Source organism: Pelophylax lessonae, assembly GCF_965119305.1.
Source record: "Pelophylax lessonae genome assembly, chromosome: 1".
Classification (NCBI taxonomy): domain Eukaryota; kingdom Metazoa; phylum Chordata; class Amphibia; order Anura; family Ranidae; genus Pelophylax; species Pelophylax lessonae.
The window spans coordinates 784,737,066-784,753,515 of NC_138768.1; the positions used below are offsets into that span (position 1 = coordinate 784,737,066).

Here is a 16,450-nt window from a genome sequence, read left to right on the forward strand (position 1 = left end):
ATTTTAACCTCAGCGGTCCACAGAACTTGTTTCCAAAATGCATCAGGCTTGTCTATATGTTCATTTGCAAAGTTCAAATGCTGATTTTTGTGGTGAGGACGTAGAAGAGGTTTTCTTCTGATGACTCTTCCATGAAGACCATATTTGTACAAGTATCTCTTTATAGTGGAATAGTGTACCACAACTCCAGTGTCTGCCAGATCTTTCTGGAGGGATCATGCAGTCAAACGTGGGTTTTGAATTGTTTTTCTCACAATCCTGCAAGCTGTTCTGTCTGATATTTTTCTTGGTTTTCCAGATCTTGCTTTAACTTCCACTGTTCCTGATGACTGCCATTTCTTAATTACATTCCAAACAGAGGATATTGACATCTGAAAACGCTTTCCTATCTTCTTATAGCCTTCTCCAGCTTTGTGAGCGTCAACTATTTTCAGTTTCAGTTTTCTAGACAACTGCTTAGAAGATCTCATGGTGCTGATTGTTGGGGCAAGGTCAGATGAGTCTGGGCATTTAAAACCTTTGAGATTGACATCACCTGGTCTTCCCAGACGATGATTGAGAACAATCCATGACACTGGCAGGTCTCAGCCTTGCAAAGGGGGCAGTGCATGCTATAAATTCTGCAGGGTGCCCAAACTTTTGCAGACGCCATTTTTTTGTTTTCTGTAATTTTGAAAGTGTCAATGATGGAAATAAAATCTAACTTTTGTTGACATATTATACGAATGTCTAATCTGTAATTTGATGCCTTTTGGAGATTTTTCCATCTTTCCTTGGCTTCTTTATGTACATTAATACAAATTTTTACCTGGGGTGCCCAAACTTTCGATCCCCACTGTACCTTAACCCCACTCCAGCCAGCTTTGGTGCCATCCTTTATTGTATGTGAAGGAGGCTGGAGTGAGACAATGACCGAAGCGCCTTAGAAAGGAGTCTGTGCTGGACTAGTTGCACAGGTCAAGAGAGCCTGCTGGAGCCGGAATCGCATGGAATCAGATTGCATGGATGTTCACACCCAATAAGGTAAGTATTACTCCCTATTCATGCACCCCTAGACCCAACTGCAACTGCAAGGATAGATTTTGGCTAATTCCCGAATTCAGCTTTAAAATTTATTTTTTAAATGCGAGATTTAACCTATTATCAGCCTCTTGCAGTCCTGTGTACAACAGAGCTGCAGTGCATGAGGAAGAAGAAAATCAGTTTATGTACTGACAAGACACATGCTGACAGGAAGAGAGAGAAGAGTGACAGAAAGATAAGCTCATTACTGTGTTACTTCTCTTTTCCCTGTCTAGTCACAATCATTCTGGACCTGGGCTCAGAAGAAGTGTGTTGAATGATGCTGGTCATCAGACTGAGGGCATCTAGTGGCAGAAAAATAGTACTGCAGGTGAAGCCTCAGCATTAAAGGCAAGCACTGTAGCAGGTTTTTTTTTAAATGTAATCTTTTAATGACCTAATCATTTCTGTCTTGTTGGTACTCCGTTTTAAAGAGGTTGTAAACCCATCCCAATTTTTTTTTTTTTTTTTGCAACCTGTAAGAGAAACACATAATGAGCTAGTATGCATCGCATACTAGCTCATTATGAAATACTTACCTCAGAACGAGCCCCCGCCGTGCCGCCCGCTTACCTGTATGACGGGCGACATATCCAGTCGCCCATCTTCTGGGATCGCGGCATCCGGCCATCTGATTGGCCGGAGCCGCGGTGACGTCACTCCGGCGCCCGCGCGCGGGAGCCGACAGTCACGGCACGGGTCTCTGAAGAAATGGCACCAGCGCCCGTTCCTTCAGAGCACATGCGCCAGTGACGTCACTGGCGGCATGTAAGGTAAATATCTCCTAAACGGTGCATGTTTAGGAGATATTTACAGTACCTATAGGTAAGCCTTATCATAGGATTACCTATAGGTACAAGTGTCAGAGGAGGGTTTACTTCCTCTTTAAAGCCTGTGGCTATTTGACACTTTTATAACCAAATCAAATTTTGTCATTTTCTTGGCTTTTATATGTTGAGGGCAGATTTGTCTTTTATTGGTACCATACTGTAAAATAATATATTCAATAATGTTTATTATTTAAGCAAACACTGAGCACGCATGTGAAATCTAGTAAGCCTATTGTATGCCAAGAATTGCTCACATTTTTCCTTTCTTTGCTCTTAGGTTTATCTTTATTTGTTTCTCCTGATGGCTTTGATCTGTTTTTTTTTTTTTTTTAACGAGAGCCAAAAGAGCAAATCATTTCCTATATGTATCTTTTATTCTCTTTCTTTTTGCTCTACTCTGTCTGTCAAGGTTGTTCTAGTCTATCAATGTTTAATTCCTGGAAGATCTCATGGTGGGTCCTAATTCTGATGCTCCGTGACACACAGTAGCTGCTAATGAATATGTAAGAATTTAAAACTGCTATAAAAATAATCCAACTTTCTGAATAGGCAGTCATTTAAATAAACTGCATTTCTGTGCTAATCGGTATATTTAAGAAGCAAATGTAAACTAAGCATGTCACACTCTGCAACATCAAACTGAGCTGCATGTTTAAACCCTACATCGGAAGTGAGGGTGAGATATTCAGTGACGTCCATGTCATTATATACTGTATATCAGCCTTTCTCAACATTTTCAATACAGAGGAACCCTTGAAATAAATTTCTGGTCTGGGGGAACCCCTGCTAAAAATTAAAAATCTACAACACATGACACATTAGTGTGACAGTCAGTGGGAAGAATGCTCCTTACTCTTGTCATCATTGGGAACAGAGGCGTAACTAGAACCTTCAGGGCCCTGGTGCAAGAAACTATGAAGGGCCCCCGGACCCCTGGCCGGGGCCCTTCCCTTCAAGCCTGGGGCTCTTACCACTGATCCTGGGGCCCATTACTCTCATTGTGGGGCCCTTTTTTATGGTCCCGCAGTGGGAGCCTTTCACAAGTTCTGCAGTGGGCCCCCTTCCTGCCATCCTGGGGCCTCCCCACTGTGGTGGAATGCCAGGGCCCAGTGACAAGTCTGACCTTTGCGATCCTAGAAGTTCACCCACAGGTGTCAGTAGTTTTTATTTTTGGTATTTTAATTGTATTATTTGTTATCATTTTATTTTATTTTTTTACAATGTCACTGACTATGACTCTGTCCATTCAGAAATTATTGAAGGAGCTGGTAAATTACATAATTACAGACCCCCTTCCTGGTTCTCTCTTATGACACATCCCCTGCAGCAGCCAGCAGGAGAAAGGAGGGAGTACAGTGGGGGGGGGGGGGCAGGGGAGCACACAGGGGCCCAGAGACAGCAGAACGGAAGTGAACTGGTTAGGAGGAGTGGCGGGGGCAGCATACAGAGGAATCAATCTCCTCCTTTTTCCTCCTGCAGCTACAGGAAGAAAAAGGAGGACAGTCATTTCTGTACATGCTGCCCCCGCCACCCTTCCTATCCAGGTGTATACAGGGGAGCCGCACAGGCCCCCTGGAGCATGGGCCCAGTTTCAAATGCAACCCCTGTATTTACGCCCCTGATTGGGAAGAATTACCCCCTTACAGAGAGCTAAAAGGAACAATGGTGTCATTGGAAACTTATCTGAGAGGCAGAAATTGCCTATTGCTCAAGGAACCCCTAGCAACCTCAGGAGGAACCCTGGTTGAGAAACCCTGCTGTATATCTTTTCTAACATTATCTAGTTCCTTTCTTCTTGGTTTTGTAGTACCTCACACCTGAAGGGTCAGCTGAATATGACCTTGTTCTCCCTTTACCTGTTCAGAGGCTGCCAGACCCAGACACCAGTTCCAAATACAGACAATCACAGGCTCAGTCTAGGGCAGGGATGTCAAACTCCACCCCCCAGAAGTCAAGAACCCTCCTTTACATCACAGTGCACCCCCTTACCTTGTGCTGCTGGCAGAAAAAGCTGGGAGCAGAGCTGGAAAGCAGAAAGTGCAGGGTCTGGAGGAGGACCAGAAGAGGACTGGAGTCCTAGAATTGTAAAACCAGGGGATGCAGAGACGAGAGGGTGAGGCTGCACAGAGAGGCACACAATATGTAGGAGGACTTTTGTCTTCCTCTTTGCTGCCGACTGCTGAAATAGGGAAGGGAGGGTAGAGACGAGCCTATCCATGGAGAAGTGCAAAATCTGATGGAGGCGTTCTGTCCTTCCCTCTGCTGCTGACTGAGGAGAAAAGGTGGGGGCAGAACTTCCAGCATTAATCTCCCCAGCTCATGACCACCTGGGTTCCCAGGAAAAGGTCTTACTCAACGTTCAAGAACAGCTGTCATCCACCCAGCTTCCATTTGACAATCTTCAGTGAGAGAGGAAGTCCTTCTCTGGCCCAGCTTCAACAGGTGATGCCCTCCAGCAAATGTCTTTAGGTCCAAGTTACTTCAGACCCTCAGCAAAACACTGGCTGCCTCCCACCAGCAGCCCCAGGAGAATAACCTGCTGAACAGACCCCCCCAAACAGTCTTCTCTCCAGCCAACTCTTGGGTTGCATTTGCAAATGTGTGCTAACTAAACCCCTGTTTTTTTTTTGACAGTTAAATTTTTATTTTATTGTTAAACATATAAACAACACAAATATTCCAATACAATACATTACTCTGCACAAAACATAATATTATCCATACATACAAACACAAAAAAAAAAAAAAAAAAAAAATTCTTAGGGAGAGGAAGGGAAGGGGAATATCAATAAACCAGTTTAGGAGCAGGAAGAAAAAAAAAAAAAAAAATAATTATCATCTAATTAGTTAATAAGTACCTACTTATGTCATTATGGAACAGGTGACATTGGCACACCTACAGCGTCAATCCAGGCTGACCAGACTTTATCAAATTTTTTTGGGCAATTCCTACTACCGTATGTGAAACGGTAGAATGGAAGTGTCTTAGTAACGGCAGCTATCCAGGATAATCGGGTGGGAGGTTCGGGTAACTTCCATCGCAAAAGGATTTCTCTCCTGGCATAAAACAGGGTATATGTAATGCACATTTTAGCATATTTGTCCCCAGCCAGTTCTGTAAGGTTACTCAATAAAGTTACCTTTGGGTCCAAAGGAATCATAATGTCAAAGATTTCACCAATAGTGTCCGTCACTTCTTTCCAAAAGGTTGCCAGGTCAGGGCACGACCAAACAACGTGTAAGAATGTACCTATTCCATGCCCACATCTAATGCACAAGGGATCTTTCATGGGATATATCCTAGCAAGATGTTGCGGCGTATAATATGCTCTATGTAAGAATTTGAGTTGTATAAATCTGTCCCTAGCCGCTATCATTGAGGGGATATAATTATTAACCGAGTCCTCCCACTCTTCAATAGTCAGATCTGGAATGTCCTCCTTCCATTTATTATAGGTTTTCTCAGGGGACTGACTATGATCTGTTGAGAGTATGGAGTATATAGCAGAGAGAGTTTTCCCTATTACCTTAAAAGTTAACATTTTCTCCAAGGGGTCTGATTCCAGGACAACAGGGCCTTGGAACTGAGCCCGCATAGCATGACTAAGCTGGCGGTAACGAAACCCCATGGTGGGAGGTAATGAATGGGTAGACTGAAGAACATTAAACCCTTGAAGTCTTCCATCTTTAATAACATGTTTCATAGTCACAATCCCTCTAGCAGCCCATACCTGTGGATCAGGGAGATGATATAGATGTTTTAAATTAGGATTACCCCACAACGGAGTGTGGGGGGATATATGCAATGGTGTGTTATATATCACCCGCGCCCGAGTCCATATCCGCAGGACAGTCTTCATCAGACTGGTTATTTGAGGATGTGCCTGTTCACCCCGGAAAACAAGATTACTAAGGGCCGCATATGAACCCAGTAGTGCTGCTTCTAGTGTAACTGCGGAGTTAGTTTTGGGCTGGGAGAACCACCACCGGACCGTCACCAGAACAACCGCCCAAAAATACAATTTAAAGTTAGGAAGCGCTAAACCTCCTCTTGCAAGAGGAAGATATAGCGTGCGCCTTGCGACTCGTGGAGTACGCCCGGCCCATACAAAAGTTGTTACAATACTATCTAATCTCGAAAAAAAGGTTCTAGTCATATCAATGGGGGAATTACGAAAAAGATACAGAAATTTCGGAAGATAGTTCATTTTTATTAAATTAATTCTGCCAACGGGGGACAAGGGAAGCATGCGCCAAGACGCACACTTTTTATTTAATTGTAAAACTAAAGGGTCAATGTTATTTTGCTGGTACACCTCCAATGTTGGACCCACTTTGATGCCTAAGTACACCATATCCTGTACCCATTTCAACGGTGTCTGAGTATCAATTAAAGGTATCGATGGGTGTAGTGGAAAGAGGACGGACTTAGACCAATTAATACTTATACCTGAAAAACCACCAAAGATGTCAAATAATTGTAGGGCCCTATGTAATGATGTGGAAGCATCCGCCAAATAGATCAAGGTGTCGTCTGCATATAAAGACAACTTCTCTTCAATGACTCCCACCTTAATGCCTCGGACTTGTGGGTCCTCTCGAAACATAATCGCGAGCGGCTCCAAAGCCAAGGCAAACAAGGCTGGGGATAACGGACATCCCTGTCGGGTACCCCTCAGTAGAGGGAATTTATCCGACAGAGATGTATTAGTACGGACTCTAGCCGTAGGGTTCTCATAGAGAAGCTTAATCCATGAGACGAAATTAGGGCCAAACCCGAAGCTAGCTAGGATCCTCCAAAGAAATGGCCACTCAACAGAATCGAATGCTTTCTCGGCGTCGAGGGAGGCGACCACACCTGCTCCCTCCCCCGACGCCAAGGCCATATGTGTAAACAATCTCCGGATATTGATATCAGTGCCCCGTTCAGGTATAAATCCAGTTTGGTCCGGATGGATCAAGCCTGTAATAACACTATTAAGTCGAGTGGCCAAGACTTTTGAAAGGATCTTCCCATCAATATTTAATAAAGAGATAGGTCTGTATGATGAACATAATGATGGGTCCTTCCCTGGTTTAGGGATCACAACAATAACCGCTTCGCTCATTGTTTTAGGGAGTTCCCCATCATTTAGAGATCCTAGAAGAGTGGCTAATAAATGCGGGCCCAAAAGGTCCATATGGGCCTTATAGAATTCAACAGGAATTCCATCCGGTCCTGGTGTTTTATCAGGTTGTAGGGAGGCCACCACTTCCTGGATCTCCAAAAGAGTAATAGGGGCGTCTAATTTGGCCCTATCTCTATCAGTTAAGACTGGAAAGTCCACTGCCTGTAGATAATGATCGAGTTCATCTCCTGAATAATTAACCCTAGTATTATATAGGGCCCGATAATAATCAGTGAAGTTATGATTAATAGTTTCTGGATTAGAGTGAAGAGTACCTGATTGATCCTGAATATGTGCTATACTATACCCACTTGTCTGTTCCCTGGAAATTTGCGCCAGCATTTTACCGTTATACTCTCCATGTATGAAAATATGTTGGGATTGAGAAAGCAGTTTTTTCTGTGTAAGGGCTGTGCGTATTCCCATTACCTCCCTAGTCAAGGATTGAAATCGTGTATAGTGAGTGGGGTCTCTAGTTTGTATGTATAGATTTTCCATATCTCTAGCTTCCTTTTCTTTTTGCAATAGATTTGTTCGCCTATATCGTTGGATCTTCCCAATAGCTGTCTGATAATACCCCCGGGTGCAAACCTTAAAAGCGTCCCAGACCATAGCCACTGATGACGTGCCCGGATTTATCTCCCAAAAGGCCGCTATCTGGGGTTCGACTAAAGGGTTTATATCAGAATCAGAGATCCAATATCTGGATAAACGCTATAGTCTATGAGAGGGGTTACCAGATAATTCCATATTTAAGAGAAGTGGAGCATGGTCGGAGATCCCACGAGGAAGAACCCGAATCTCCCGCACCCGAGATAGTAATGACCCACCTGCAAACATTAAGTCAATTCGAGAAAAGGATTTATAAGTGGCGGAGTGGCAGGTATATTCCCTAGCATGGGGATGGTGCCAACGCCATAGGTCTGTCAACCCATAGGTCTCAGCCCATACAGCAAGATCCGATCTGGTGGAAGAATCTCCAGTCATTCTATCCATGTTCGGGTCTGGAACCATATTAAAATCACCCACAATAAGTATGTTATCATTCTCATATTTTGCAATTTCTTTAAAAATTTTATATAACAGCCTGACTGAAGCCGGCGGAGGTATATATAACCCTACCAGCAATAAAGTAAAAGATGATATCTGCAGATTGAGCAAAACAAATCGTCCATCCGGGTCCAGGGAAAGACCCATTAGTCTGAACGGGAGAGACTTGTGGATAAGAACGCTGACTCCACGAGAATACGTAGAAAACGTAGAGTGGTAATGATGCCCAACCCATGGTTTCTTAAGAGCCAGCGTTCGGGTACCCAACAAGTGGGTCTCCTGCAGGACACATATGTGGGGATTAAACGCTTTTAAATATTGAAACACTAAAGAGCGTTTCTGCGGGGAATTCAAACCTCTAGTGTTCCAAGAAATCACCCTTAAAGATTCCATATCCGCTCATAAAACAGTGTATACAACATAATAAACCATAAATATTACAGTATTCCCCACGACCTCGGTGGAAGTTGGTGCATTCAGTATTCATCTGCATTCTGGCTAACATTTTTTATATATATTTGTGTACCAATGCCCAAAAAAAAAAAAAAAAAAAAGAAAAAAAAAAAAGGGAAAACAACTGAAAAATACAATAAATACAATAACAGAGTAATGATTCAAACATCCCCATCCCCCCCACCCCACCCATCTCCCCCACCCCACCCATCTCCCCAAAATTGGAGAGGGTTTGTATCCCACCCACCGCGGACCTCATAGTCCACCCTAGGGGGTAAGTGTCAAAAAAAGGCGCTATATTACCCCCCCCCCCCCTTAGGAAAAAAAAAAAAAGGGGGGGGGAGGGGAGAAGACTCCGGCGTTCAAAAAGGACGAGGAAAAAAAAACTTGTATCTTGATTCACCCAACTGTCGTGTAAAATTTGGGAAAGCAAACTGTGACAGACCGAGAGGAAGGAAAAGAAAAAAAAAAAAAAGTTCAGTTTCAGTCTTACTTGTATGTCTCAAGCCAGGATAACACCTCTTTAGCGGAAGAAAAGAGACGCACATGTTCACCATCTTGTACCCGCAATTTAGCTGGGAACAGAGTACTATATTTCAACCCCCTTTCTCTTAACTTAGAACGGGCTTGATCAAATGACTTCCTCTGACGCTGTGTTTCAACAGAATAATCTGGAAAAATAAAAAGTTTACCACCCTCGTATTTCACTTCACCCTGAGAGCGGGCTGCTCGTAAAACAGTGTCCCGGTCACCATAATGAAGGAACCTCAGAATAAAGGTGCGTGGAGGAGAGCCAGGAGGCCCTCGCTTCCCTGGTATCCGATGTGCACGTACCACTGAAAAAAAAGCAGAGAATTTAGCTTCTGGAAGGATGGTCGGAAGTAAGTGCTCAATAAAGGTCACCGGGTTTGCACCCTCGGACCCCTCCGGAAGACCTATAATCCGTAAGTTATTCCTACGATTGCGGTTTTCTGCATCTTCTGCTCGTATTTCCAGCTGCTTAACCCTGGCTTTGAGCAGCTGAACATCCGAGTTATAACCTTTCTGTGTGTCTTCTACTTCTGAAACCCGCATTTCCATCTCGGTAACTCTATCTCGGAAATTGTCCATATCTTTACGGATAAGTCCAATATCTGATTGTACACAATCAATTTTAGAAGTCAGGGCCGTCTTACAGTCTACTATGGCATGCATGAGTGTCTCTAAACTTGCAGGCGGTTCTACTTCCCTGATCACTGTTGTCTGTTCGGTCTGAGACGCCATAGTTACCGTAGACTTAGACGGTGATGTCACGACTGCACGGCGTGTCTGTACACCCCCTTTATTTTTGGGCATTCCTCCCAAAAAAAAAAAAAAAAAAAAAAGGGGGGGGGGGGGTAAAGGGGGGGCAAAAAGGGAGAAAAAAGTACTCAAACGTCCCAGTCCCTTTCTTTCCCCCCTCCTCTCCCCTTCCTTAGTATAATATAGCTGGAAAATTCGGGAGCTTTTAGGCCCATCCAATCTGCTTTATTAATTTTATTGCATACGGTATTTATATCTCTCGCTTAACTTTATGTGATCAGAAGTTTACTATATCGTCCCGTACTGTGCCAAAAAAAAAACGAAGAAATAAAAGATGTTTGATATAGGAGGCTGGAGATATAATGTGGAGTGGACTTGAGTTGTAGAAAAAAAAAAAAAAAAAAGCAGAAAGGGAGCCGTTTAAATAAGTGAAGAGGGACCTATATCCATTTTAAGCATTACTCACTGCTTTATTAGCGTCCTCAGGGGAATAGAAAAACCAGCCAGTGTAAGCAGTCCGATGACTACTACTGCTACTAGTAGGCAGGTCTGCTCCTCTATACTTCCAGAGTACGGCACCAAGCAGCGGATCCACAGGATGTCATCCAGCACACCAGCACACCAGCCTTCCAGCAGACATGCAGCCCGTACACCGCGGGAGCTCACACCGGTCACCGCCACTCCAGTCGATCTCGTCAGCCCCGGTCACTGCCTCGTCAGCCTTCGTCAGCCTTCCGGCGTCCAGTACCTCAGAGCAGGCACGAATGAGGGCGGAAGGGACACACGAGCCGCCCAGCATGAACCGCCAGGACACCAGAGAGCAGCCCGCATACAGCATACAGCATACAGCAAGGTAACAGCAAGGTAACAGCCCGCAGTAGCCGGTACATCCACCGCTAGATAGCCCGCCTTCCACCTTTTCCCCGGACACCGACGTCAGAGGGTGCATGCAGCCGAGCACCAGGGGAGTCAACCTGGGTGAACTGTGAGGATAGACGCCAGAGTCGGGAGCTCAGTTAACACACGTCTGCTCCCGGCGCCATCTTAGACTCCACCTCCAGATGTCAAAGATGTCAAAACCCCTGTTTTTAACGCATATTGTTAGACAGGTTAATTCGGTTGTTAAGCAGACTGGTTTGTGAGTTGAACTGGGAATTTTTCTGGTTTTGTTTTGCATGCGTTGGCCTTCCATGTGCTCCTTGCTGTGAAGGCCAGTTATAGGTGGGAGCAGGAGCCATTTTGTTTGTTTTTTATGTATACTGGTGAGGGGACACCTTTACTGCCATTGTGCTGGGTGCCCAGGGTGCCCCTGTGCCTTTAATGAGGATTGGGCCACCTCCAGGCCCACCTGTCCCCTATCTAGTTAGGACTGCAGGTAATACAGGGTGCTGTGAAGGGGTCCTGCAGCTTATGCATGCGTTGGCAAATATGTGCTAAATAAAACCCTGTTTTTAACGCATACTGTTAGACAGATTAATTTGGTTGTTAAGCAGACTGGTTGGTGAGTTGAGCTGGGAATTTCTCTGGTTTTGCTTTGTCCCTCCCAGGGATTGGCAGGGGTCAAATAAATATTCATAACTTCAGTGATTGACCCTCCTATTCAATTTCTGAAAATTTCTTCCAAAGGCAGACAGGAGCAATCAAGCACCAAGCTTAGGGAAACCCGACCATACCTGGAAAATAGATTATTTGTCCATTGAGTAGAGCAGAACCAAAAAACGAAATTCAGGCTATGGCAGGGCGCTGCAGTTTAATAACTAAAACTATCAGAAATTACATACAGTATATAATGCATTCTGTCAGTAGCACTAACATGGCAGTTTTTCTTTCTTTCACTGTTTGTCTTAGATTGCTGTTTGATTTGAAATGATCTTTATAGGTTTAGTTCACCTTTGGGACCATGTTTTATGTTACACGCATTTATAGCATTTAATATGAAACCTGGTCACATTCCTCACCACTCTCAAACTGCAATCCTCCACAATTACTTAAATCATGAGGAGCCTCTTCCCTGCAGCCTTCTGCCTATGCTTGAATTAGGCTCTGTCCGCACAGCCTCTTTATCCATTCTCAGATACAATGTACATTCACATGGAGACTACAAGTACCATCTTCCACCTTTACAGAGGGATTCATAAATTTCATTGATATCACAACACTGCTAGTCCATTGTTTACTCCCTCCAGCCCCCCAGAAGGTGTGGACATTCGTACAGACCTGGGGCTGGGATATAAGCGAAGCAAGAACCTGTGCATTGCACGCACAATGCACGCCTCATTGCACACACAATGCACTGATCACAATTGCAGTGTTCTGCCGTCCTGAACACAAGCGTTAATAAATGCACTATTTTTCTTTTATCAATATGGGTGCATTTATCATTTTTTTTCAAAAGGTGGTCCGTGCCTTTAAGCGGTAAACACATCAAAGCCTAACTCCAGCTAACACATTTTAAAAACTGATTTTTTTTGCCTTTGGGAATGTGAATAAAAGTTGATTGTTTACATAGTACATACTTTTGCTGGACAGCTTGGCCGGTTAAAACAGAGCTAAAGTCCCGCTATTGAAAATTATAGGGCATTTTTCTCAGAGAATAGGTGCAGGAACTCCTCCCATTTGAGTCACCCCTTGACCCTGCCCCCTACCCACCTCCAAGCACCGTCCCTTGATTCCACCCCTTACCCACCTCCCAGTATCACCCCTTTTAGAGAATATAGAACCAAATATTATTTTGTGGTGCTAAGTATTTTGTATGGGATTTGTTATTGATAACAAGAAAGGCAGTAAAATAGAACTAGCAACAATGGACACCCCAGCAACAACAGATCCACCCCAGCAACAACAGACTGCCAACATCCAGCATCAATAGGCCTTCCAGCAGCCAGCAACAATAAACTGCTCCCTTAACAGTAGATGCCTCCAAGCAACGATTGACCCCCCTGCAACATAAGATCCATCCCCAGCAACAATAGATCTTCCAATCAACAATAGACCACCCTGCAAAAATAGATCCACTCTAGCTGCAATATATTTTCCAGTAGCCAGCCTCAATGGACCCCTCCAGCAGCCAGCAACAAAGAACCCTCCCTCAACAGTACATCCCTCCCAGCAATGACTGAACCCCAGCAACATAAGACCCACCCCGGCAACATTAGATCCCCCATGAGGAACAGAAAAAAACCCCAGCAACAATAGACCCCCTTCTTTCGCAAAAATAGATCCCCTACAGCAACAATAGATTCCCCAGCAGCCAGCATCAATAGACCCTTCAGCACACAACAGCTCCTGCGTGCTGCATGTGCCATGTAGTGTACATCCCAGGTCATTCTAGGCATGGGGAGAATAGAGCCTGCTGCTGTGGATGATGTAAATCTGTGCCCAATGGTCAGCCAGTGGCAAAAGAGGAACCCCACAGAACACAGAAAAAAACACTGCGTAGATGGATAGAGCAGCAACAAGAGCCTGAACCTATTATTACTAAAGGGGAAACCACTGAGAGGGAAGTACATTGGATTAGTATTTATGCATAACAACACTGAGGTCAAAACCTGGCCAGGACACTGTCTGCATGGAGTTTGCATGTTCTCTTTGTGCTTGTACGGTGTCCTTTCACACTGCAAAAATACTGGTAAGTAAATTGGCTTCTGCTCAAATTGGTGCTAGTATTTGTGTGGATGTATGTAAACATATGAGATAATGACCCTAGATTGTAAGCTCATGCAGGGAAGGGACTTATGTGAATGTACAGCATGTGAAGTGCATTGGAAATTGTCTGTGCTATATAAATAACTGTAATAAATAAATGAGGCTATGTTTACACTTGAGGTTGGAGGGGGGTGGTAAAAACACACGCCTGAGCCCCCCCCTCCCTTTTCCCCCTCAACTGCTCCACTTTTAGCTGCAAGGGCAGTGGTTGGGAGCGTACATATGCTGTGGTGCAGGTTTTTAGGGGTTAAAACAGGTGGTGAGAAGGCCTGTCAAACGCCCTCCAAAAAAGCAACCGTATATCGCTCTTCAGAGGGCATTGTTTGTGTAAATGAGCAATAATGTACAAGCGTTTTGTGTATACTTGCACATTGCGGCGAGAGCCCACCCACCTAGCTCATGCAGAATTTAGTTCCCACGCTGCCTGCACAGGACATTTTAACCCTTGCTGCAATGCATAGTGTTATAAAAATAAAATAAAAATACCAGTCAGAAGACAACTCAATGCAGATAACATTTAATACCTGACAAAGGATCTAACCTTCCCCCTGCATCCAAAACTAAAGAGTATTGCTAGAACTCTTAGAACTGTTGAACTCCTCAGCCATTTAAAGTAGCTCTAAAGTTTCTAAACCCAACTCAATGACATTTAGGCCCCATGCACACGGGGCGTTCAAAAAAAACGTACGTCCAAGCTAGTTATAACGCCGGGAAAAACCGGCGTTAAAAACGCGCGTTAAACAGCGTTTCTCAAATTATGTTAATGAGCGTTAAGCCGCGTTAAGCCGCGTCAGCGCTAAATAGCGTTTTTTTAAAAAATCAGTACTCCTCCATTTTCCACACCCAAAATAACCACAATGCAATGTGTGGAAGCCATTTTGGTAGGAGAGAGAGAGAGAGGAGAGAGCATTTTCAGATCAGCTGAGAGTGTTTCTTGTATTTTCGGAGTATTTTTTGCATTTCTGAGTCATGGATCCTGTTATGCAGAAGGTTGATGAGGCGATCCTGCTCATCATCTTGAGAAGGATGCGTAGAAGGAGACAGTTGGAGGAGGAGAATGAGAGGAGCAGACGGCGAAGGTTCTGGGTGCATCCTGTCATGTTGCAGCGTCTGTCCGTGGGGTACTTTACCACCATGTACACCCAACTCCGCATGTATCCGGACAAGTGGTACAACTTCTCACGTATGTCCGTTGCGCTTTTCGATGACCTGCTGGAGAAGCTCAGGCCAAGGCTATCCAGGATGGACACGAACATGCGAAGCAGTGTGTCACCGGAGGAAAGGCTGCTTGTGACACTTCGGTAAGTGAAATCATTTGTGGGTGTTTTGTATAGGGTTAGTACTTGGGTTAAGAGGGTTAGGTGGTGAGGTCCTAGTTAAAACATTTTCAATGTATTTTTGAAAGATAGATGTAATATGTAATCATTTTTTATTTTTATTTTAGGTTTCTTGCTACTGGCCAAAGCTTTGTCTCCTTACACCACTATTTTCTGCTAGGTGTCTCCACGGTGGCCAAAATTGTTAAGGAGACATGTGCGGCAATATGGGAGCAGTTGAAGGAGGTGGTCATGCCGGAGCCGACTGAAGAGATGTGGGAAGCAGTTGTCGACGAATTTTGGGAGAAAACCCAGTTCCCCAACTGTATCGGTGCCCTTGATGGAAAACACATCAGGGTGAAGAAGCCCCCCCATTCCGGCTCTGCATACTTTAACTACAAGAAATATTTTTCTGTGGTACTCCTGGCATTGTCTGATGCCCATCTTCAATTCCTTGCTGTTGATGTAGGAGCATATGGCAGCCAGGGTGATGCCCGCATCTTTCGAGAATCGGCCTTTGGACGTCGGCTACACGAAGGACGACTCAACATACCAACAAGCAGGCCGCTACCGTGTACTGAGGAACCAAGCTTGCCATTGGTCATGGTGGCCGACGAAGCATTTGGACTGGCAGAAAATCTGATGAGGCCATACAGTGGCTATGGACTGAGTCACACCAAACGTATATTCAATTATCGGCTGAGCCGAGCTCGTCGTGTTGTGGAGTGTGCGTTTGGTGTGTGCTCAGCAAAATGGAGGGTTTTGCTGTCATGTATGCAACTGGATGTTGACAATGCCACCAAGGTTGTCCTGGCCTGCTGTGTTTTGCACAATTTCCTAAGGAGAAGCGACAGGAGCAGCGTTGAACCAGAGCCACGTAACCCCATGCACCGCGTGCAGTTTATGGACTTACGAACAACAGCACGAGTCATGACCATCAGAGATAAGTTTGCGGATTTCTTTGTCTCGCCTGATGGGGAAGTGGCATGGCAGGATAATTTTGTCTAAAATCATTCATCTTGTAAACTTTGTGATATCTTCACATACAGCTTTTATTAAACATGTATGTCAGTTCTTTTGATGTCTATCATTCTTCCATTGTTCCAGTTCAATATTGCATGTGGCAAGTGTGTGCCAGCCCAATGGCCTGTGCATACACTTGCCACATGCAGAAGAAGGAGGGGGGTTTCCTTCTGCATGTGGCAAGTGTGTGCCAGCCCAATGGCCTGTGCATACACTTGCCACATGCAGAAGAAGGAGGGGGGTTTCCTTCTGCATGTGGCAAGTGTGTGCCAGCCCTGGTCTGTGCATACACTTGCCACATGCAGAAGAAGGAGGGGGGTTTCCTTCTGCATGTGGCAAGTGTGTGCCAGCCCAATGGCCTGTGCATACACTTGCCACATGCAGAAGAAGGAGGGGGGTTTCCTTCTGCATGTGGCAAGTGTGTGCCAGCCCAATGGCCTGTGCATACACTTGCCACATGCAGAAGAAGGAGGGGGGTTTCCTTCTGCATGTGGCAAGTGTGTGCCAGCCCAATGGCCTGTGCATACACTTGCCACATGCAGAAGAAGGAGGGGGGTTTCCT

The 16,450-nt window shown here is 44.8% G+C and overlaps 1 protein-coding gene across 1 annotated transcript; it reads left to right on the plus strand.

Moving 5' to 3' along the window:
- Positions 1-15,117: 15,117 nt before the first annotated feature.
- LOC309544857 (uncharacterized protein) lies at positions 15,118-15,873 on the plus strand (the record flags this gene model as incomplete). Its single annotated transcript, XM_082243847.1, has 1 exon — positions 15,118-15,873. One exon carries the CDS (start codon positions 15,118-15,120, stop codon positions 15,871-15,873), a length of 756 nt encoding a protein of 251 aa, XP_082099973.1.
- Positions 15,874-16,450: the final 577 nt, after the last annotated feature.